Consider the following 23,810-nt stretch of genomic DNA (forward strand, 5'->3'; position numbering starts at 1 on the left):
CCGCACCGTCTGTCTTGTCCCGGTCCCGGAGGGGCCCCAGCACCCTCCACTCACCCACTGCCCTGCTTTCCCTCCTGCCTTCCAGGGTGATCGCGGTCCGAAGGGTCCCCCGGGCCCCCCTGTAAGTACACCAGCGCCTTGGCTCCCCGCTTCCTTCCTTCCAATGTGGTCTGCAGACCACACAGCATCCGATGAGGCTCAACTTTGCCCCATTTTCTCCTTTTCTCCCCTCTCCTCGCCCTCTCCCTGCCCAGGGTCCCCCTGGAGAGCCGGGGAAACCAGGAGCTCCAGGCAAGCCTGGCACACCGGGTGCCGACGTGAGTAGTGGGGGCTGGGGGCATGAAGCCAGGCTGTGTGTGTGTGTGTGTGTGTGTGTGAGAGAGAGAGAGAGAGAGAGAGAGAGAGAGAGAGAGAGAGAGAGAGAGAGGGAGAGAGAGAGAGAGGGAAGAGTGCAGCGTGTAGGCGGTTGTGGTCCAAGCTAAGGCGAGACTGGCTCTGATCCTGGCGGCCTCGGCGCTGAGATGCGGTTTCTGCGCGAGGGTCTGCGGAGTGTGGGGGCGCCCCGAGGAGAGCGGCACTGGCCTGTGCTCCTTTCTGCTCTGCGGGCAGGGGAGGGACAGAGTCCCCCTAAACCCCAAGGAGGAGACCAGAGAAAGAGGCTGGGGGAGAGCCTGCCCGGGAGGGAGTGTGGGGCAGGGCTGGTCCTACACCACACGCGCACCCACGGGTGATTCGTGTCACTGGATGGCAAAAACGCTACAGTATTGTAATTAGCCTCCAATTAAAATAAAAAAAAATCAAGAGAAATCCAGCTCAGAAGACTTGGACTTGATGGTTTCTAAAATGTAAGTAAAACAAACAAAAAAACAAACCTAGCTCTCTGTCTTTCCTCCGGTGTTTCCTTGGTTCGCAGTCACTGACAGAAACAAGCTGACTAGTGTTGCTTGAAGCCTGGGAACCAGCTGCCTCTCCCCAACATACCCAGTCACACACCTGCCTCTCCCCATGGGAGGCAAGCTCAGATGCTGAGCTGTGTGATAAACCCAACACTAGTCAACATTTCTTCAGGGAAAAGGACTTCAGGGCTCTCATCTCTTCTCTCCCTGCATTGGACTGTTGAGAGTTTACTGAGGGCCACTCCTTGACTTTCCGGCTGGGATAAAGTAAAGTGATATCCGGACCTCTGCTCTCAGAAAACAGTGCTGGGTTCCTCAAGTTATCCTTCAAGTTACCAGCTTATATGATTTCACCAAACTAAAGACTTTTCTAAATCAAAGCCCTTGAAAACCTATGATTATAGATTCTGAGAACTTTTGGCTAGAATTTAAGACAGAGTCTTCATTTTGAGAAAAAGAAAAATAGCTAGATGTTAGTGGTTATTAAGATGTGCTTTCTTTATCAAGATTAGTATAATGGGGATATTTGTCTATGCTAGGGACTAAACAGCAACAGCAACAACAATTCATTGCTTTAGGAGACTGACTTTGTTTTACACCTAAAAGACCCTAGTTTGAACTTCCTATGTAGGCAAAGTGGCAGTGCATGAGGTCACTAGGGACTAACGTTTGGACAACGCAAACTGAATATCAGCCTAATATTTGTATAATATGAACAGAAATTATATAACTTGTTTGCTATCAAACATCTCTTTGAAACACAGTGAATTACTTGGAACTGGCACATCCAAATAAAAAAGTCTGATGAATGCAAATAAACCAGTAGGTTAGATTTATTTCTGCATTCCTTTCAACCTTGGACCTTGTTTTATGTGAAAAGAAAACGGATGATTAAATGACTATATTATTATTAATTTTTGTCATGGTTGAAACATAAATGAACGACCTGAAGTCTTGTCTTACAACTGAGTTGCATAATCTCAGACAAAGGACTAGACTTGTCTGTGTCTGGGTTTCATGGTGCTTTTGTAGTAGGCTCAACAAATTATTCTTCCTCTAGTACCATAAATTCATAAAGGCAATGCCTGGTTTTACTTTATACAGTAATTTCCACACTTAAACAGAAATAGGATAAAAAAGAAAATTCTTCAAAATCTCTAGAAGTACAATGTAACTAATAATTGCAAGTACTTTTTTTTTTGTCTATAACTGCAGTATCATAGCATAGATTTCCATTTCCAAATAAGATTTCCAAAGTTAAAAGGTGTAAAATAGTAAGGCTTCTTACATCATAGAACTTTGACTCTGTAAGATCCTCAGGGAGGAACTGATGAGGGCATTGAATCAATTTTCTGGAATGGCAGAGAAAAGCAACAGAAAAAGAAAAAGAGAAAGGAAGGAGAGAAAAAAGAAAAAGAGAAAGGAAGGAGAGAAAAAAGTAAGAAGTTCATGCATGTGGCAGTATTTTAGACATTTAGAGCTAAGCAAAAAATTAACTATACTGATTTGCATTTGTGTAGAAGTTTTTTTAAAGTGCAGTCACAAACATGCTGTATTATTTTGGTAATGTTAACAAATGGTCAATCAGATGGTTTGTTTGGAAGAATCTGAAAAGAATACGGTTTAAAGGTTATTATCCGAATTAAGTGGATTTTTGACAGAAAAGGTAAATGAGTCATGGCAGCTAGTCTTGTAGGATTATGGCTTGGGTCTCCTGAACTGAGTGGTGGAATGCTGGAAGGAAATTAATAGTGAGGGCTGCTTGCTTTGCCAAGCAGCAGTGGGAAATTTCAGAATACAGTGGGCTTTAATTTTATCCCATATAGAACCTTATCTTCATAAACGTTCATATGAAAGCAATTCTTTCTGCCACTGGCAATATATTCCTCTGTCATTTCTTTGACAGATAATAATGATTGCAAATTGGATTTTTATGCGTATGTTTGTAAATGGAAGTTGTGAGAGACTTATATACATATATATAAAACTCTTCTTTTTTTTAGTTTAACTTCATTCTTTTCCCTTATAGACACATAACATTAAGGAAATCCAAGCTTGGTTGCAAGCTCTGTACTCAAAGGGCAACTGTGCTGTTATCATTAATAACTTATACTCTTACAGGCACTTATGCTTTGGCATGCTTAGTGAGCTCTAAGAGCTCTAAAAGAGTATATTTTTTCATTCTTATAGCATCTAAGATACAGAAAAGAGGAATTACAATTAAGTACATGAATTATAGTTACGTTATGCTATGTTTTATAGGAGAGAGATTAGAACATCCTCTGAATGTATACAACTATTATCTGTGATGTTATATGATTATTCTGAAAGGCACTGTAAGGGGAAATAGTTAGGCATCAGAGAAATGTGAGGGGGCTGTGAAGCACAGTGCCTGTGGTTAATACCCAGATTTTTTCCTTTTTTTTTTTTTTGGCAAAATCTCTTCTGAATGAGATTTTAAGCTCCCAGAGAGCAGGAAATGTTACTTCATTAGCTTCTAGGATAATCTGACTACATAATAATGATAATAATAATAAAAGCTAACATTTACTTAGCATCTGCTGTTCCAGGCACTGTTGTAAACACTCTGTGTACAATATCCCAGTGAACCTTCAAAGTTGCCATGTGAGGTAGATATTAACATTATACCTGTTTTACGGATTAGGAAACTGAGGCTCCATGCAGTTGAGTAACTTGCCTGCAGTGGCCTAATACTAAGTGGCAGAACTGGCATTTGAACTAAAAATAAAGATGATGTGGAGCGATAGGTGTGAAATCCCTCCACCCAGTAGGCTAGCCCAAATCTTCTGTTCAGTAGCCTTTTGTAATCTTCTGCGTGTGTTAGACGCTCGGGCAGTGTGCTCAGATTGTAATGGACATGGAGTCCTGTCCTCACAGAGCCTATGCTTTAATGCATGGCTGTGTCACAACAGAGTTCACTAGATCGGATGCCAGAATACATTTTCATTAACTCACAGCCTCCTCGTGATTAGATGTGGTTTACCATGTCTTACAGAAGACAGTTGAGACAAGAAGTATCTGGAAGCAGCCTCCAGGTTATCCAGCCACCATGCTTCCTTATTATGCAGCTGAAGTTCTGCCCTCCAACTTTGCCAGTGGTTTTAGCCCCTGATTAAAGGTGGTTAGTTGGCAGTGTGTGTGGGAACTGACCAGGACGGGTCTTGGAGGGCATATGTGTGAAGTGGGCATTGGAAGTCCCTTTAGTCAGACCTGCCCTGAGGTTTATAAAACCCTTGTGCCATATGTGTTTACAGAGAGCTCCTGGGGTATGGTTTATTTGCTCACATACAGAAGCCAGTGTTCCATTACCACAGGTGCTCAGCAACTAAGATGTTAAGGCCTGTTCCCAAGTTAGAGCATTGTAATTATACTAGAGAGACTGAAAAGCAAAGTCTGTCGAAAATCCTTTCACGTGTGTTTAGTAGCTTTCTTCTTTGGTAAATTTCCAATAATTAATATTGTCAGCTCACTCTTTTCTCCTTCCTTTGATTCAGTCTTTGGAGTTATGAAGGAAATTAATTGATGCAGAGAAATGTAAAAATGGTGGCTGGTGAAATAGTTTTCTATATAAGTTATATGAATGCATTTTATTGATATTTATGCAGACTGACAGATTAAATATGCACTTTGGTGATTCATTATTAATTCAGACTTTCATATTTTCAAGGAACTCCTTGATTAATATCATTTTAATTTTTTTCAAAATCTTGCTAATAGATTTTACAAGTTATTTATATATGCATGTGTATATGCGTATGTGCATAAAGTATGTATATATCTACATATATAGGTACATATAGCTGTATTTTGTAGGGTATAATTTCAATATTGTATCATAAATGACAGCATCTAAAGTAAAGGAAAAACTAAAAAGATAAAAATGTGTCTTCATCCAATGTGGAAATTCAGATGTACATGTAGTATTATCATGGTTTGATATCTATGTCATATTATTTTATATTATATTTTAATTATATTATTTTATATTAGGATGATGATAAAATAAGTACTGGTGGGGAAAGCAACAATGGTTGGAAGTGATGCTTGAATAACTACTTTAGCATTACATGTGATGCTATAAATGTGTTTTACAGTAATGGACTTAGAGCCTACATACTGAGTGGTACACATGAAAATGTATATTTAATTATAGCTATTTCACTAAAGGAGATAACCTACAAACATGCTCTCAAATGATTCAACTTTAAAAGTTAATGTTTTCCATAAGCAGTTGTCATTGCTAGGAGGTAACTGAGGGGCTTTAGGTGGCTAAAAGGCAACAATGAGATTGATTAGTTTTAATCACTATTGAAGGAACATTTTAACTCTCAAGATGTTATTTGAGAGCTACAGAGACATACACATATAAAACATTTTGCTTTATAAATGAAATCAAGAGATACATAACATGGCTAAGTGGCAAAGTCAAGTCCTGTTGTCCCATTCAGTTCAGTTCAGTTCAGTCGCTCAGCCGTGTCCAACTCTTTGTGACCCCCATGGACTTTAGCATGTCAGGCTTCCCTGTCCATCACCAACTCCCGGAGTTTACTCAAACTCATGTCCATTGTGTCGGTGATGCCATCCAACCATCTCATCCTCTGTCGTCCCCTTCTCCTCCTGCCTTCAATCTTTCCCAGCACCAGGGTCTTTTCAAATGAGTCAGCTCTTTGCCTCTTCGCATCAGGTGGCCAAAGTATTGGAGTTGTCCCATTAGACTTACCTATTAGAACATTGTAATTATTACTTCCCATTTTTTCAAAGCAGAGACAAAAATACTAAATTATTGAATCCTGTGATAAACAGTGCATTTAGTGGGAAGTTATGAACAGGGTACAATTTATTAACAGAAAGTAACTATAACAGTCAGATGTCATGTCAAACATTACCTTTGAGTAGGAATATAGAAAGGTTTTTCTTTATAAAGACTTGCACCATACATAGGTAAACTATCCTGCATGTAATTAATAAATAAAATGGAATTATCCTCTTAGTGGCTTGCCTAAGGATGTTGTATTAGTTCTAATATCATCTTGCTTTGTTAGGGATTAACAGGTCCTGATGGATCCCCTGGCTCTGTTGGACCAAGAGGACAAAAAGTAAGTTAGCGACCTGGTACTAATTGCTGGTATCAATTAAATGCTGAAGCATAATTTTATTGTAGTATTTCCAAATCAATTAACAGATTAGTTGTGAAGTGGCTGAAATACACTTGTTCAACCAAAATCATGTTTTATAACAGTTGAACTAAATTGCATTCAAACACTAAGATGGAGTGTTTTAATGATTTTAATATTTATGCAGTTTGCATACTTACTTACTCATGCTAAAAAAGCGAAGTACAATGGAGCTATTTTTATTTTTAGGGAGAACCTGGTGTGCCAGGACCTCGTGGATTTCCAGTAAGTAAATGTGAAGTGATTTATAGTCTGTCTTTAGGTGAAATTCTGCCACTGTGAAATTTTTCAATTTAGTTTTCTACATAATATACAAAACAAAGAGATTATGGCTTTTCTGCTATGATAAGCATTCTGACTATGAGGAGACAATTTCAGAGCAATCTGAATGTATGATGCAAAATACATACATCTGTTTGCAGGTGGCATTTACCAATGAAAATAACCCTCTCTTTGTTCCCATTGACTTTCCCTGGTGGCTGAGATGGTAAAGCGTCTGTCTAATGCGGGAGACCTGGGTTCAATCCCTGAGTCGGGAAGTTCCCTGGAGAAGGAGAAGGCAACCCACTCCAGTACTCTTGCCTAGAAAATCCCATGGACAGAGGAGCCTGGTGTCCATGGGGTCGCAAAGAGTCGGACACAACTGAGCGACTTTACTTTTCACTTTGTTCCCATTGATGGAAATGGAAACTGTTTCTCATGTAACAGCAGCAAATCTAGGTATTCGGTGTTTAAACCTCGGCATCACACCAGTTTCTTCACAATTGGTTTTAGGTCTAATGAAATACCAGCCATATTATCACCCACCTGCTCCCCCGGCGAGTCTTTTTCCACGTTGTGCAATCAACCAGACTTGGGTTATTTCTAGTCAGAGGAGAACTGGATTCTCAGCCTGCTATTTTTTTTTTTCTATCTGTTCTTCATTCCTTTTTTGTTCTTGCTATTAATCTGTGTTTTTCCTCTTTGTTTTCTATTTGCACTGTTTCCTTTGCCATATTTCATCTTTTCCATTATAGGCCTATTTTCAGAGGTGAATAGTTTGCTGGCTTCCTTCCCACATTTTTAACTCAGAGCTCAACATCTTACAGAGATGCCTTTTAAAAAATTCATCAAATCTCTAGGTCTCTTGATAATGAAATAACTTATTGATTACTTTGGTATCTTCAAGCATAACATTTATTTTCCATATTGATCCACATATTATAATGTTCAAATAGAAGTAATTTTTCAAAGAATGCCTTGAAAACTCCCCATTTACCATTGAAACATATTACTCATGTGAAATTCATGCTTGTTGTGGCTGCCTAAATAATTAGAAATAATAGCATCATTATCAGAGGATGTGATTCCCCTGGATGCTTCATATATGGATGGATATTTTAGAAAATATCTATCTTAGATATTTCTATCTAGAAAATACTAAGTCTGGAAGTACAAGCTGTCAGGAATATGGTGTCAGAGACAGCTGTGCATAAGAGGGATTCAAGCGCACAGAGGAGAGAGAGTGATGAGGAGGCCCAAGGCTGGGAGACTGCGTCCTGAAGGCAGCGGTGCTCAGTTTTATTAAATTCAACCAGCACAGAGTTAGAGCTCGTTGTGTGCTAGGCCCTGTGCTTGGAATTGAGGCTTGGAGGCTGCATAAGGCATCGTTTCAATCCCTGGTTACATGCAGTTTGATGTTGCTCAAGAGATAGTAAATGTAAGGGAGTGGGAGACAGAATGATTGGTTTTAAAATAAAATGCAGCATAAATGAGGATCCCACTGGAGGTCATTTTAGGAGTGACACTGTTTTGTTTTCCATTTCTACTGGATTTGGTGTCTGGATACATAGCCTTACCTGTCAAGGGGTATGTTCCTAAACACTTTGGTTCTCTCCTTCCTCTCTGTGCTAAATGTTTGGGCAATTTCCAAATATCATATTATAAATTTTAAAGCAATATTGTCTTACTTTTAATGTCACTTTCTTATAAAACACGACAAATGATATCATTTATATGTGGAAGCTAAAATATGCTACAAGTGAACTTCTTTACAAAACAGAAATAGACTCACAGGCATAGAAAACAAGCTTGTGGTTACAAAAGAGGAAAGGAAGGGAGGGATAAATTAGGAATTTGAGATTAACAAATAGAAACTACTGCACATAAAACAGATAAACAACAAGGACCTACGGTATAGCACATGTTCACTATTTTGTAAGAAACTGTAGTGGGAAAGAATGTGAAAAAGTCCAGTTGTGATGTGCTTCTTTGTGAGGAATGGTAAATTCTCCTGACAGCAAGCATGGATGACCTCTTTGCTTGCTGTGCTAAGTCACTTCAGTCTTGTCTGTCTCTGTGCGATGCTATGGACTATTAAAGTCTGCTAGGCTCCTCTGTCCATGGGTTCTTCAGGCAAGAATACTGGAGTGGGTTTTCTTTACTTTGCTTTTCTTTAAAAAAAAAAAAAAGTTTGAAAAAAGTACTACCGGCTAGCTTAGACATCAAAAGAACATTTGAGGAGCTGAAGCAAGCTTCTTCATTTAGAAGTGGAGCCGAGTTTGCTTTCTCTACTGAGTCCGTTCTTTTCCAATGAGCATCTTATGTTTAGTTAGTGATAGACTTGGTAGTTTATTTTCGAACTGAGTTAGTTCTGTATTTACAGAAGTAACTTCGGTATTTACTTCTGTAACTACTGTATTTACATGAAGTATGGGTCCTATATCGTAACAACTTTTATTTTAACCTTTTAGGGCCGTGGTATCCCTGGACCTCCTGTAAGTGTCGTCTCTTGTTTTGCGTAGTCTGTAAGAACAGCCTGTTTCTCAGATCCCAACCTTAGTCTCCAGTCAGCACTCTACCAGTGGTGTTGACAGTGTCCTCCCTTAGGGATCTTAGGTGCCTACTATGACAGCACCCCTATTCTACTAAAAATATTTTATTAATTTAAGAAATTTCTGTTAATTTAAGAAATTTCCATTTTAAGTAATTACTCTTCAGTCAGATGAGTTGTCTCATTGGAAGCCAAAGCTAGCACAGATACATCATTCTGAGTCAATTGTTTATCATATTTGATATCACTTGTCATAAATTGTGAAAATGTCATAAATCACCATGTCCCTCTAATTTGTTGACTTCAGGGTCCTCCTGGGGGAGCAGGACTCCCTGGAGAGCTTGGCCGTGTTGGACCGATTGTGAGTACCAGACACACAAACACAGCACGTTGGTAGATGTTTGCTGACTTAATAGGAGATGTTACTGGGGATGGCTGCCCTATGTGTGTTTCCTCCTGCAAATCCAAGACATGACAGATAAGTTTAATTCCAGTTTATAATGCTGATGAGGACCAGGGTAATAATGCTATCTCATTTTTGTAGAGAGATTTTACTTTTTTCCCCCAAAGTTCTCAGCTGAACTTTTTCTTCCCAACTTCTAGAATTAGTGATTAAGCCAAGAAGTGTCACCTTCATTTTACAGACTCAGCTGGGATTGGGGTCCAGTGTCTTTTGTATGAGTTTCTCTGTATGAGATGAGTGAATAGACTAAAACCATTCCCACGTGCCTTTATGTCAGCATCGTAAAATCATAATCGAACCGACAGAATTTTAGTCAATAGAGAGCTGAACTGCATGGGAGAAATTGATGTTAGTATTCAATAAATATTCCAAAAACTTGAAGTAGTGGTGTTATCTGAAGACTCGATAATAGTGAATCCATTGAAAGGGGGAGCCACATATATATACCTATCTAGCTTCTCTGTAGGTGCTGCTGTTTGGCAAATTTATTTACTGAATGCAAGAATGCATATAAAATGATTATAAAGTGGATTGTAAGATGCTTTTGGTTTATGATGGAATATTAGAGGGAAAAGTATGCGCTGGTGATTAAGTCTAACTGGAATCCACTTTCATCTGAATGGCTTATTTAGCCATCTTTGCTCTTCTTGTCGCATTTGCAAGTGCGTGCGGTGACAGACTGAGGGACAGCTTCTGAGTGAAGAGTCCAGGGCTGACTGGCCCTGCAGAGCTTGCCTTCCTGTTTACAGTGTCAGGCAGGCGTGAGCTGCCCTTAGCTGGGCAGCACTGGCAGCAGTGACTGTTCTGGTTCCCCTGAAAATCAACTAGAAAAATGCGTAGTGTTTCCAGAGTAAAGTGATCAGTGTATAGAGAAGAACTGGCTCTTTTCCCCAGGTCTCCCTCCACCTTCTCTTACTTTGATGAGGCTGGAACTCCTTTATTCTTCTAGCATTGTGGAACTAATTGGATTGTGGGTCACCCATTGATTTTGGTGGCAGGTCTATGCAGGCTGAGTTCTGCAGGGTTTGTAGGAATGGCAGTTTCTCATACCTCACCTGTTTTGTGCACTGTGTTTTGACGTGTGTATAACCTCTGTGTCACAATTTTCAAATAACTTAGGGCGACCCTGGGAAAAGAGGACCACCGGGACCCCCTGGCCCCCCGGGACCCAGTGTAAGTTATTTGCAGTTTGAATTTCTCTGTGTCTGAAAGTTGGGATTATAGAACCCTAAGAACCAAAAATGAAAGGACTTTTAAATTGAATCATTGTCCTAAAATTTCAAAATGGCTGTGATATTTTCACTCATTCAGAGCTTGGTCTTTTAAGGCCAGTATAGTTGAGAAATCACAATAATTTGAAAGGTGATTTTCAAGGGAATGGTTTATGCATTATATTTGAAGTGCTTTGAGGCTTTTGACTTCTCAAATGCTCAAAACTTGGACATATAAAAGGAACACTTTCAAATGAACTAGTTTTTATGAAGGATTTACACAATGAGCAATTTAAAAAATGAGGTTAGTTGGGAGATAATCCATACTTTCAACTTATGATTCAGAATATTTTCTATCCTGTCATTTTACTTCTCTTCAATCGTGTGAAAGAAATAATGTACTAAAATTTCGATTTCTCCAAACAGAATAGACCCATGAGTGAAGTGTCTAGAATATTAGCATATCTTAGGCAACTTATTCCTTATAGCTTATTAAAAAAATACATTTACTGTATTTGTCCAATAAGCATTTTATTATTAGTAGGATGAATTAAATATTTCACTATATTCTTAACTTTAACATTTTCTTTACTTTAGGGAACAATTGGCTTTCATGATGGAGATCCATTGGTAAGACATTTTCCTTTGAATAAAATACAGTATTAAGTCAAAGACCAGGAATTCTCTTTAGAAGATGAGTTTTCTTTAAGATGATCTTGATAGAATATGTTGTATTTTCATGTTTTATTTTACTCAGATGGCAGAGCAATTTGTTGGACTGATGGACTGGTCACTTAAACATACTCACACTAACTTTTTCATTATAGAATTATCTTTCTTTTTCCATAATCTTTTTTACTTTATGGAGGAGACCTGCTTTTCACCAGAGCACTCCAATTTTAGAAGATCCAAGTCCAATAATACTCTCTGAGACTTGTTTTACTTATAGACTGATATTCAAACAGTGTAGGAAAACTGCACTAAATGCAGTTTTGGTCCACTTATTGGCGGGATGGGGGGATGTGACCTTTAGGACAGAGTTGTTGGATTGGAGGGGGAGAGGTTGGTCTGCAAATGTTTTATTTCTTGAACAAATTGAGTCTGAAATAATATGGCAAAATAGTAGTATTCATTAAATCTGGATGGTGGATACGTGGGGAAAGGGTTTGTTATGTTCTCTGTATGTTTTGTAAGCTAGGAATATTTCTGAGTTTACAAGTAAATAAAAAAGGAAAGAGTAGCCAGAGTTATTTAATGAATAGACTTCCACTGGGGTTCTGCAGCTGGAAACCCTAAAAGATGTATCATTTTATCACGAAGCAGAGGCTCTTGGTTACTCTCTTTCTGTTTCTCTGGCAGTGTCCCAATTCCTGCCCACCGGGTCGTTCGGGACACCCAGGCCTGCCAGGCATGAGGGTAAGACAATAATGTCCGTGCTGTATTCTATCTTCAAGAGTACGATCCATACGAAAAACAGAGGCTTTCCCTGAAGCATTGGCCTTGCTCGTGCACAGACCCCACTCTGATGGGTTAGGCAAGTCTGTCGCTTATTCGGTGGCTTTGTCTGTGGTCCCTTTTCAGTCCTGGAGGTTCCCGCTGGTACGCTGACAGCTATTCCTAACAAGACGCAGATACTTGGCTATTCAGTGCTTCTGTTTCTCAGGGAAGAGATATCAATGAAATGCACTAGATTGAGAGACTCTAGAACACAGATGAAGGTTCAGAAATTTACTCCAATAGTGACAGATGGGGGTCAGGGACCGTACATATAATGTATTTCATTTATTTTATTTAATTTTTTAATTTTTTTAATTTTAAAATCTTTAATTCTTACATGCTGTTTTAGTCAAAAAGAAATTGGAAAAACTGTCCAAAATAGAGAAAAAAAAAAGACACTTTCCAAATGTGTTTTTCTCTCACTCTGCCATCATAATTGCTTCAAAATTGCCCATTGGAATAAAGAAATAAATACCAAATGCTGGGGTTAATCAGCTTTCTCTCTCTACTATATGAGTCTGAAATGATTTTGAAAAATTCCAGATCAGGGGAGTTGTGCCAAGGTCCAAAAGACTCTGAGGCACTGGGTTTCCCATTGCAGTTTTCTCTGAGGTTAGCTTGGGTGTGTGCCCACAATGCAGAAGACGGGAGCCTGGATGGGTGTCTTATTTTTCATGGAAACTTGAACCTTGGAACAAGAAAGGTTTTCAGGACAAAACTCTGATAGACAATGTTTGGAATGTTTATTTCACATTTATTTCATGCTACTGATCCAAAGTGTTAGGACAGGTGTCCTGACAATGAAAGATGGGAGTTTCTTCTTGTGTTCTGTAGCCTTTGCTGACTGCTGTTTATAGCTGTCTATTTGCACTTAAAAAGCAGAGACATTACTTTGCAACAAAGGTCCGTCTAATTAAGACTATGGTTTTTCCAGTAGTCGTGTATGAATGTGAGAGTTGGACCATAAAGAAAGCTGCTGCTGCTGCTGCTGCTGCTAAGTTGCTTCAGTTGTGTCTGACTGTGTGTGACCCCATAGATGGTAGCCCACCAGGCTCCCCTGTCCCTGGGACTCTCCAGGCAAGAACACTGGAGTGGGTTGCCATTTCCTTCTCCAATGCGTGAAAGTGAAAAGTGAAAGTGAAGTCACTCAGTCGTGTCCAACTCTTAGCGACCCCATGGATTGCAGCCCACCAGGCTCCTCCGTCCATGGGATTTTCCAGGCAAGAAAGAAAGCTGAGTGCCGAAGAATTGATGCTTTCGAATTGTGGTGTTGGAGAAGACTCTTCAGAGCCCCTTGGATTGCAAGGAGATCCAACCTGTCCATCCTAAGGGAGATCAGTCCTGAATATTCATTGGAAGGACTGATGCTGAAGCTGAAACTCCAATACTTTGGCTACCTGATGTGAAGAACTGACTCATTTGAAAAGACCCTGATGCTGGGAAAGATTGAAGGCATGAGGAGAAGGGGATGATAGAGGATGAGATGGTTGGATGGCATCACTGACTCAATGGACATGAGTCTGAGTAAGCTCCGGGTATTGGTGATGCACAGGGAGGCCTGGTGTGTTGCAGTCCATGAGGCCACAAAGAGTCGAACATGACTGAGTGACTGAACTGAACTGAAACTTAAACTGTGCACAAGAAGGGGCAGAAAGTTGTACATCTGGGGAAGCCCTTCTTCTGCCTCGAGTAAGGCCATGGGTGCAGAGGAGGAAGAGGGTTTTCAGAGGAGGCTCCGGAGAGCAGGGGGCAGCTGGTCTGGTGGGTCAGCGGTCCACCCCTGGAGAATGAGTTACTGATGTTGGAGGAGACCCAGCTGTGAGAGGAAGTTGGGGAAGAAGGGATCTAGACACCAGAGGGCAATGTCATTATCTAGTTACTGACCTAGGTAATGGAGAATTTGCTATTCCAGGAGAGAGTTTGCTAACTGAAACTGATACCTATTATATATGCTTGTGTAGCACACATGGTGTTTTAAAATTCTTCTAAGGCTGTCATTTCTTTGTGACATAACCTTTTCTCTTAGCAGCACGTTGACTAACATTTAGGGGAGCAAGGTCACTTTATGAGCTACTTGACCACTTTCTGTGTCAAATCCAGCACATTCATTTATTTCTTTACTTATGTATTTTTGCATTTGTTAGGGTCATAAAGGAGCTAAAGGAGAGATTGGTGAACCTGGAAGACAAGGTCACAAGGTAAGGACAAGGAATATTTAGTGGGTACATTGTGATTAAGAGGTTGTAATGACTTTCATCGTAAGGGCTTATAAAGAATAACAAAGCATGATTTTTGCCCCTTCCTTTTCCAGTGATGATTGACAAGTTCTCAGTAGATGCATCAATATTCTGACTAAGCATCATATCCTAAGGTTGTTCAGTTACAAGAAAAGAACAAAGAAAGCACCACCCACTCTCATTCCTTCCTGCGTTGCTGGCCCTCGCTTTCCTTTTCTAATCAATAACACTCAGCTCTTTTCCTTGAGGCTTTTGATAGTCAAATGTTATTCAAGCTGGTTGTTCTACTCCGCTAGACAAAATTTTATAACAAGTGTAAAATTTTATGACAAGTGTTGCTGAGACAAGCAAACAGGGAAGTTGATAACTGGCTTATAGCTTCTCAAGTTCTGAAATAATTTTTGTTTGTTTCTGACTTCATTTCAATATAACTTAGGCTTTGAGTCATCTGGAAGTTAGCAATAGCACTTATATTGTTTTTTGGGTAGAAACTTGGAATCCACAGCACAACTTATAGTGGAGCTAGCGTGTCCTGCAAGGCTGAAATTTAAAGTAAGGTGATCTATTTGTCTTTTGTCGTCCACCAGGATGAAATCGCCTTAAAGTAATTAAGAATTTGACTTCTTATATGGTAGAATATTTGTCCCTGTAAATTGCATATTTTTACAAAGTCAAACTGTTCTTATTAATGTGGGTCATCTAGACTTTGTTGAATATGTCCATTTACACATTTACAGGGTGGCAGAAGTCTGTCTTTCGAGGTTAAGAGCTTGAGAAGAGATTTTTTAATATCTTCGGGCACTAATATTCTTGAATTCCTTAGGAAAAACTATTGAACAATCTCAGATAATGAAGATAAATAAACCAATTTCCTGTATCTTATTACAGTGTGAACTTACATTTTAAAAGTTTTTTATTACTTAGGCTCTGAATAGTTGAGCCATTTTATTCATCTGGCATACCACAGGTGGATTCTTGATGACAAATTGGAGAAGATTATAAAAACATCAAGTACTTTGGATGTTTTTCTGTGTGCCCGTTCCTCCATTGAATTTTTAAATTTGTAACAAAAAAATCAACAAATATTTATTAATCCCTGTTATGTGCCAGGATTTATTCTAAGTGACTGGAGTGGATTGCCATTTCTTTCTCCAATGGATCTTCCCGACCCAGGGATCAAACCCAGGTCTCCCGCATTGTAGACAGACGCTTTACCATCTGAGCTACCAGGGAAGTCCTGCTAAGGGCACAGAAATGAATATGTCTGATGTGGCTAATTTAAGTATGACATATCCATATAATAGAATATCATCTAACCACAGAAACCCAATATTAAACCACACTGAAAGACACCTCGAGGTAGTACGTATAGTAAAGCAGATTTAGTGGACTTCTGCTGTTTTGATGCCCTGTATCCTTTTCTCTTTTTTTTTTTTGGTGACCCTTTCTCTTTGGGAAACTTCCACTCCCCCATCCCATGGGGTTTGGGAATGAAATAGTCAATCAGAGGTCTCTCTACTTACCCATGAAACTAGTATTTTTGAGACCTATGCAAGCTAGTTATCTGGACTTCTTAAGTGGAAAACCTGCAAAATTCTTGGTGTGTTAGGCAACTGGCCAAAATTTTCATGAAAAAACTTTCCATAATTAAAATTGTTGACTGTTCCTTTATTTCACATACATATGTCACTTAAACTTTCAGTGGCTGTCTTTGAAAATTGATCTATGAAGATAATATAACTCCTTGAAAAATGAAACCTGAAAGGGCTAATGGATGCATTTAGTTGTGAACTGAAAACAGAATGATGAAGAATTAACACTAGGGTCTTGAAGTTTGCTTTCAGATTCACAATTCTGCATTGAATTTACTCCACAAATTAGTTAATGAATATTTAAAAAAAAAATTGGTTATGAATCTAAGAATGAACCATCAAAAAAAAAACTTTCAGTAAAATGATAATAAATTGCTATTCCTAAATTTGTCATTTAGCTTTATGGTTATTGATTAGTTACTGTGTGCTATTCACCTGTTGGTAAAATATTTAAATCAACTATGTTACTCTACGTTTTAACAAGAATCAATGGGAAAATACCCCAAGCTGTGCTAATGACAAATTATAATCGATGTTGTTTTTATACTTAGGTGGGAAAATACAAGTAGTATTTAATTATACATGTTTTGATTATCCACTCCATGAACTAACAAAAATCCACTATAAAAGACTCTTAAAGTTTATTCAGAAATGAAGTGTAAGTGATTTAGGTATAGCCTAGTTCTTTGCTTTGTGTGGCCAGGTGTTCTATATTAATACTGCTACTAATTTTTTTTGGTATTTCTTTGTGTATGTGTGAAAAAAAAAATCTCCAAATACAAAGTTGCAGCCTGTGGAACAAGAAAATGAGTGAATTGAAGCATGTAATAAACAATAGAATTGGATTTTAAATCTACTATTATGTACATATATTAAAAATTAAGATATTTTTCTAATAACTAACTTCACAATTTAAGTTATTTGTTACCATAGGAAATGTAGGGTAGTGTATCTATTATAAAAAGCAAAATCCTAGTCAAAGAGAATATGATTTTCTCAGAGTCCATAAAGTAATCTTTCTGTAAGAAATAGTAGTACTTGGATTTCTGTTTAGAATATCCTAACATTTAAAAATATATCAGAGGGACTGCCCTGGGGGTCCAGTCCCTGGGCCCAGTGCAATTCAGGGAGCCTGAGTTTGATCCCTCGTCAAGGAGCTAGATCTCACATGCTGCAGCTAAAACCTGGTACAGCCAAATAAATAAATAAAGTAAAAACACATGTATCAGAGATCATATAACTGATATAAAAAGTCAAAGGAAGAGTTAAAAAACATGATGAAAGAAGAGTCCATTGGTAGTAGCCACCAGATAGTCAAAATACCTTAGAACACACTTAAGTATTCAATTTGAAGAAAAGAACAAAACTTTAGTGATGGAAAGAAAAAGGAAACATTTTGATCAAATCAAAAGATATACTGAGTTCCACAATGGAAAGATTCAGTATTGTAAAGATTGTTTCTCTATATAATCTGTTAATTTAATGAGGTTCTAATACAAAGCAAGCAGCCTTTTTTGGTGAAGAGCTGCCCAACAGTTCTAAAGTTCATGTCTAAGGGTACATACATTTAGGAAAACCTGAAAAATAAGAGTAACTGTAAATGAAAAAGAAGAGTAAATGGTATGGGGAGGGAGGTGGGAGGGGGGTTCAGGATGGGGAACATGTGAACACCCGTGGCGGATTCATGTTGATGTATGGCAAAACCAATACAATATTGTAAAGTTGCCGACTAAGGTCCGTCTAGTCAAGGCCATGGTTTTTCCTGTGGTCATGTATGGATGTGAGAGTTGGACTGTGAAGAAGGCTGAGCGCTGAAGAATTGATGCTTTTGAATTGTGGTGTTGGAGAAGACTCTTGAGAGTCCCTTGGACTGCAAGGAGATCCAACCAGTCCATTCTGAAGGAGATCAGCCCTGGGATTTCTTTGGAAGGAATGATGCTAAAGCTGAAACTCCAGTACTTTGGCCACCTCATGCGAAGAGTTGACTCATTGGAAAAGATTCTGATGCTGGGAGGGATTGTGGGCAGGAGGAGAAGGGGACGACTGAGGATGAGATGGCTGGATGGCATCACTGACTCGATGGACGTGAATCTGAGTGAACTCCAGGAGTCGGTGATGGACAGGGAGGCCTGGCGTGCAGCAATTCATGGGGTTGCAAAGAGTCGGACACAACTAAGCGACTGAACTGAAATAAATAAATTTAAATTAAAAAAAGAGTAAATAAATTCTCCCAACCAAAGATTAAAATGTATTATAGAATCTCAATAATTAAAATGTTGTGGTATTGACAACATCGTATAGTAAACCAGTAGAGCTTAATAGGAAGTCCACAAACAAGTATATTTATCAATTTAATATATGTTAAAGATGAATTTTCCAACCTATGTGGGAAGAATTTATTATTCAGTAAATGATATTGAATGGAGTGCCAGTAAGAAGGAAAGTAGAAGGGAAAAAGGGGAAGCAATGACAGATTTTCTCTCTTTGGGCTCTAAAATCACTGCAGGTGGTAACTGCAGCCCTGAAAATAGAAGATGCTCGCTCCTTGGAAGGAAAGCTGTGACAAACCTAGACAGCGTATTAAAATACAAAGTCTATGGAGAACAGTGTGGAGATTCCTTAAAAAATTGCAAATAGAACTACCTTATGACCCAGCAATCCCACTGCTGGGCATACACACTGAGGAAACCAGAATTGAAAGAGACACATGTACCCCAATGTTCATTGTAGCACTGTTTATAATAGCCAGGACATGGAAACAACCTAGATGTCCATCAGCAGATGAATGGATAAGAAAGCTGTGGTACATATACACAATGGAGTATTACTCAGCCGTTAAAAAGAATTCATTTGAATCAGTTCTGTTGAGATGGATGAAACTGGAGCCGATTATACAGAGTGAAGTAAGCCAGAAAGAAAAACACCAATACAGTATACTAACACATATATATGGAATTTAGGAAGATGGCAATGACGACCCTGTATACAAGACAGGGAAAGAGACACAGATGTGTATAACGGACTTTTGGACTCAGAGGGAGAGGGAGAGGGTGAGATGATTTGGGAGAATGCCATTCTAACATGTATACTATCATGTGAATTGAATCGCCAGTCTATGTCTGACGCAGGATGCAGCATGCTTGGGGCTGGTGCATGGGGATGACCCAGAAAGATGTTATGGGGAGGGAGGTGGGAGGGGGGTTCATGTTTGGGAATGCATGTAAGAATTAAAGATTTTAAAATTAAAAAAAAAAATAAAGTCACAATCCAAAAAAAAATAAATAAATAAATAAAATACAAAGTCATCACTTTGCCAACAAAGGTCCATCTAGTGAAAGCTATGGTCTTTTCAGTAGTCATGTATGGATGTGAGTGTTGGACCATAAAGAAGACTGGGTGCCAAATAACTGATGCTTTCACACTGTGATGCTGGAAAAGACTCTTGAGAGTCTCTTGGACAGTGAGGAGATCAAACCAGTCCATCCTACAGGAAATCAACCCTGAATATTCACTGGAAGGACTGATGCTGAAGCTGAAGCTCCAACACTGTGGCCACCTGATGCGAAGAGCCGACTCATTAGAAAAGACAGATGCTCGTGTTCTGCAAAGTAATTAGCCTCCAATTAAAATAAATAAATTTATATTAAAAAAAGAGGGAGGGGACATATGTATACTTATGGCTGAGTCATGTTGATATGTGACAGAAACTAACATAATATTGTAAAGCAATTGTCCTCCAGTTAAAAATGTTTAAAAATCTAAAAAATTAAAAATGGATAAGTAATAAACTGATAAATTTATTATTAAAAAAAGACTGATGCTGGAAAAGATTGAAAGCAAAAGGAGAAGAGGGTGGCAGAGGATGAGATGGTTGGATGACATCACTGATTCAAAGGACATGAACTTGAGCAAACTCTGGGAGGCAGTGAGGGACAGGGAAGCCTGGCGTGCCTCAGTCCATGGAGTCACAAAGAGTCAGACACGGCTTAGCGACTGAATAACAACAACAAGAAGGAAAAAAGAGATTTCTACTTTGTTTACATAAAAATAAATTACTGATAATTGAAGATTTCTACATAAGAAATTAAATGATATATATATAAAATTACTAGAAGAAAATATACATAGATGAATATTTATTTATTTTTGGGAGACAGATAAGGCTTTTCTAAGGGTGACACCAAAGGTAGAAGTCATGGAAGAAAAGACTGATTTAAATAAATTAAAAAATTGTGCATTGGATGAAAACTGTAATAAAAAAATTAAAATGAAAATCGTAGTAGAAAATAGTTTATGGAAAAGTTTGTGTAGTGTGGTCACACTTCCCTAATAATACACCCACAACACACACACACACAGACAGTACCTAAATGCATACACACCCTTCCTCTGTGTCTCTGTGTCTGTCTCTTCCTCCCTCCCTCTCCTCCTCTCTCCCTCTTTAGAAAAATTTTGGAAAGGATAGCATCTAAAATGTTACTGGTGTTTATAGTTGAGAAGTGGGATTGGGGTGACTTTAATGCTATGCTTGTTTGTATTTTCTGAATAGTCTTCGATTAATATGGATTACTCTTATAAAATGATTTAAGAAAGTATAATAGACTAATTCAGGGGATGCAGAGTTAGACTGAGCCCACTTCAGGTCAATTCCTGGAATAGCATTTGATGCCTTACTCTGTGTTGCTTTTCAGGGTGAAGAAGGGGACCAGGGTGGACTGGGAGAAGTTGGAGCTCAAGGACCTCCGGTTAAGTATTTTTCAGTCTTACAGTGCGTGATCCCAGTGGTCACTGGAGGATATCATTACTTCTGCAGTTTGGGAGAGGACACACAAAAATATTTCTGTAAAATTCAGTTCTTTCACTTTTTATATAAAAAACAGCATCTGTCAAGGAACACACAGATTTGTAAAAAGTATGCTTTTTGGAATATTTATGCAAAAGCTCTCCTTGAGAGATAATACGTGTCATTCCCATGTCTCTGCTATTGACCCAAATATTTCTGGAATTCTTTTTGATTTATGTTCAGAGTCAGTAAGTGAGCCACAGTCAGTAAGGGAGCCTCTTTAATCTGATTTGGCCACGTCTCATTTTATGTCCTGAGCTGGATCATCTTGAATGTATATTTCAGGCCATTCCTAACTGCTCTACAGAGACTAGACTGGGACTGACCAGGATGTAAAACAGAGCTGGTTGTAGGGACAGTGAGAACACAGGGAAATGACTGGCCTAGAGCCCGTTTGTCCTAGGCCAGTGTGGACAGTTAGCAAGTTGTCTGGAAGTGGCCAGCCTTCTTTCCCGATGGCGTGTCTCCCCCTGTTGTTTCCCAGGCAGCATGTCTACAGCATCTGTTTCTGGATCCCTACAGCTGTGGGGCCAGAAGTCTAGAATGGTGACATTCAGGATTGAAGCGGATTCTGGAAATAACACCCTGCATCCTCAGTTTGAGGATTACCCACTGCTATGCCCGAGAAGGGATAAGATGGGTTCCTACTGCCCCAAACAGAAACTCAGAGTATCTTTTATTGTAGAAACAGTGTAACAAAGAGTGATGGCAAGTGGTTGATGGAGACCCCAGCTATATCTGTAGGAAGAAGCTTTCCTGGGCTACCTTGGGAGCCTAATTGCCTTGGATGGCATATATTGGTGGGGAAAAGTTACTCCAAGGTTTAAAATCACTACCCTGTGACATGTAACCAAGTTACAAACCACAGAGAAGGAAAAGGTGGCAGTGAATTCTCTGTGTGAGTTAAAAATCAAATACTTTATCATAATTCTTTTATGCTAATGGTATTTTCTTTTTGTGTCTAGTCATTATTCCAATTCCAGATTTGTATAAGCCTCCAGAATTTAAAAAAAAGAGTTTCACCATCAGCAGAATTCCTTTTGGATTTTTCTTCTAAATTAGGAAAGTGTGCCTCTCTTCTCATTGTTACCTTTGGTTATGATAGCATCCTTCTTCTGGATCAGCTTTTGTGATGACATCAAAGCATATGTGCTTCGGCTCAAAGAATGTACTTCTCTCTCTTTTTGTTTACTTTTCAAGGGAGCTCAAGGTTTGAGAGGCATCACTGGCGTAGCTGGCGAGAAAGGGGAAAAGGTAAGATGATGATGCTGGTCATCAAAATAAAAACACATAAATGTTTATGTTTGGGGCCATTTCAGAATATCTTATCTTCAACAACATCACTTTTTATTTCTTACTGGGTGCTTTGTAGAAGTTCGGTTAGGTTCTTAACATTTCTGTTATAAACATAGATGATAGAAATGAGTCATCCACAGGATATTTGTTATGTACTGACTGTATCTTAAGTTATTGAGGGTAAGCAGGAGTCAGCAGGCTGTTGGATGTCATATCTTGTCATTTCAGTAGTTGACACTGACACAGAACCTGGGGTGCAGGGCAGAGGCGGGGGAGGGTGGAGAAGGGTGGGGGAGGCAGAATGCCTGGCCAGGAGGTGTTGTCATTGGTGGAGAGGGCAGGGCAGGGATTGCTTGGCTAGGTGGATAGCAAACGTGAAAACAGCTCAAACTTGAACCTTCATGATGAGCTCAGAAATGTTTCTTGCTCTGTGTGTGTGTGTGTTTACATGAGTGAGGGGGTGTGTCTAACCTCTCGGATTTTAAGAAAACCGTCTGCACTTTTTTAGAGTCTATTAAGAAAACCAATTTGTAGGGCTCCAGAAAGTTAAGAAGAAGGCACTTTGCCCATCACCCCGTCTGACCCTCACCTTACTCTTCACAAAACCTCTGAAACTAATCCTTGTTGCTCTAGACAGAAGCACACAGCCTGTCATTCACAACCAGAAAAGGAAAATGTGCACACTGCAGGCGCTCAGTAAAAGAACTCCAACTTTCTAAGAAAATTGATGCACAGTTTTGTGGATTGAAGGAATTGCTTTGTGAATAAGCAATTCATTGAATTATAATTCAGTGAATAATTCCTGCAGTGTCATTTTTTTTTTCAACTTTTTCTCTGTCTCTTTAGGTTTTCTCATTGTACTTGGCTCCCTCTTCCATCTCCTGTGGAGCATTTCTTTTCTAAAAGCATTGTGTTTTTAAAAACATATTTTTATATTTCTGTATTCATGTTACCTTAGGTCACATTTTGTCGATGCTGTTCTTTTACTAAGTTATAAATCCCATTTATTTTGAAGTTGCGGATACCCAGGCTTTTGCTTGTTTTCTGGGTTTAAATCATCTCCTAAAATATGTGACCCTTATTTCAGAACCAGTTACCGTTGTTGATATGCTCTTTATTTGAGGTATTTTGCTACTTGGTAGTTTTCAAAATTTTCTCGTTGCCTCTGACTGTGGTCAGATTGCTTTCAGTAAAAAGAAAAAAGCTCTTCTGGTGAACTCAGACCCATACAGTGGTTACCTAGTAACAGCAGTTTGGGTCTGAGCTGCCGCTGAACAGCAATGAGAGAGAGAGAGAAAGAGAGAGAGGCATCAAAGCCTTTCTGTAATACAAGGGCCGGCTCTGCTACCTCCCAGCAACACGAGCTATGAATTCAAAGGCTTTTTTCAGGTCTCCCAAACCTCTTCCTTCCTGGTGGATGGAGAGCACCTTCTGCTCTATTCCAGTTTTTAGGGATGAAAGACTTTCAAGGCTCTGTAGGTATCTCTGCTTCTTCTTTGATTCTACCCATGTCTGAACCTTCTATCAAAGGTTTTCTAATTTTTAATTCTTAATGCAGACACCATCCACCTGGTTTTCTTGGCTTAATATCTACCCAATACCTTTCTGACTTTTTTTTTTTTTAAATTTCTTTCATCATCTCCTTCTCCCAAGCCTGTTCATTAGGAGAGGGATTATTCTCTTCAAGTGCCCATCTGCCTTCTCATACAAGTGGTAAATGAGAAAAAGATTTCAACAAGGGGAGGGGGCTGTATTTTGCCATGCAGCG

At 39.1% G+C, this 23,810-nt stretch overlaps 1 protein-coding gene across 1 annotated transcript in view; it reads left to right on the forward strand.

Annotated features, from left to right (window-relative positions):
• Nucleotides 1-23,810, forward strand: part of COL9A1 (collagen type IX alpha 1 chain) — an 88,303-nt gene that overhangs the window by 25,791 nt on the left and 38,702 nt on the right. The window contains exons 10-21 of the mRNA XM_069599491.1: nt 86-121; nt 255-317; nt 5,960-6,013; nt 6,281-6,316; nt 8,824-8,847; nt 9,211-9,264; nt 10,486-10,539; nt 11,175-11,207; nt 11,937-11,993; nt 14,219-14,272; nt 20,595-20,648; nt 21,947-22,000. Coding sequence (XP_069455592.1) covers nt 86-121; nt 255-317; nt 5,960-6,013; nt 6,281-6,316; nt 8,824-8,847; nt 9,211-9,264; nt 10,486-10,539; nt 11,175-11,207; nt 11,937-11,993; nt 14,219-14,272; nt 20,595-20,648; nt 21,947-22,000 — 573 coding nt within the window. The remainder of the gene's footprint in view (nt 1-85; nt 122-254; nt 318-5,959; nt 6,014-6,280; nt 6,317-8,823; nt 8,848-9,210; nt 9,265-10,485; nt 10,540-11,174; nt 11,208-11,936; nt 11,994-14,218; nt 14,273-20,594; nt 20,649-21,946; nt 22,001-23,810) is intronic.

This window comes from Ovis canadensis, chromosome 9, assembly GCF_042477335.2.
Source record: "Ovis canadensis isolate MfBH-ARS-UI-01 breed Bighorn chromosome 9, ARS-UI_OviCan_v2, whole genome shotgun sequence".
Lineage (NCBI taxonomy): Eukaryota > Metazoa > Chordata > Mammalia > Artiodactyla > Bovidae > Ovis > Ovis canadensis.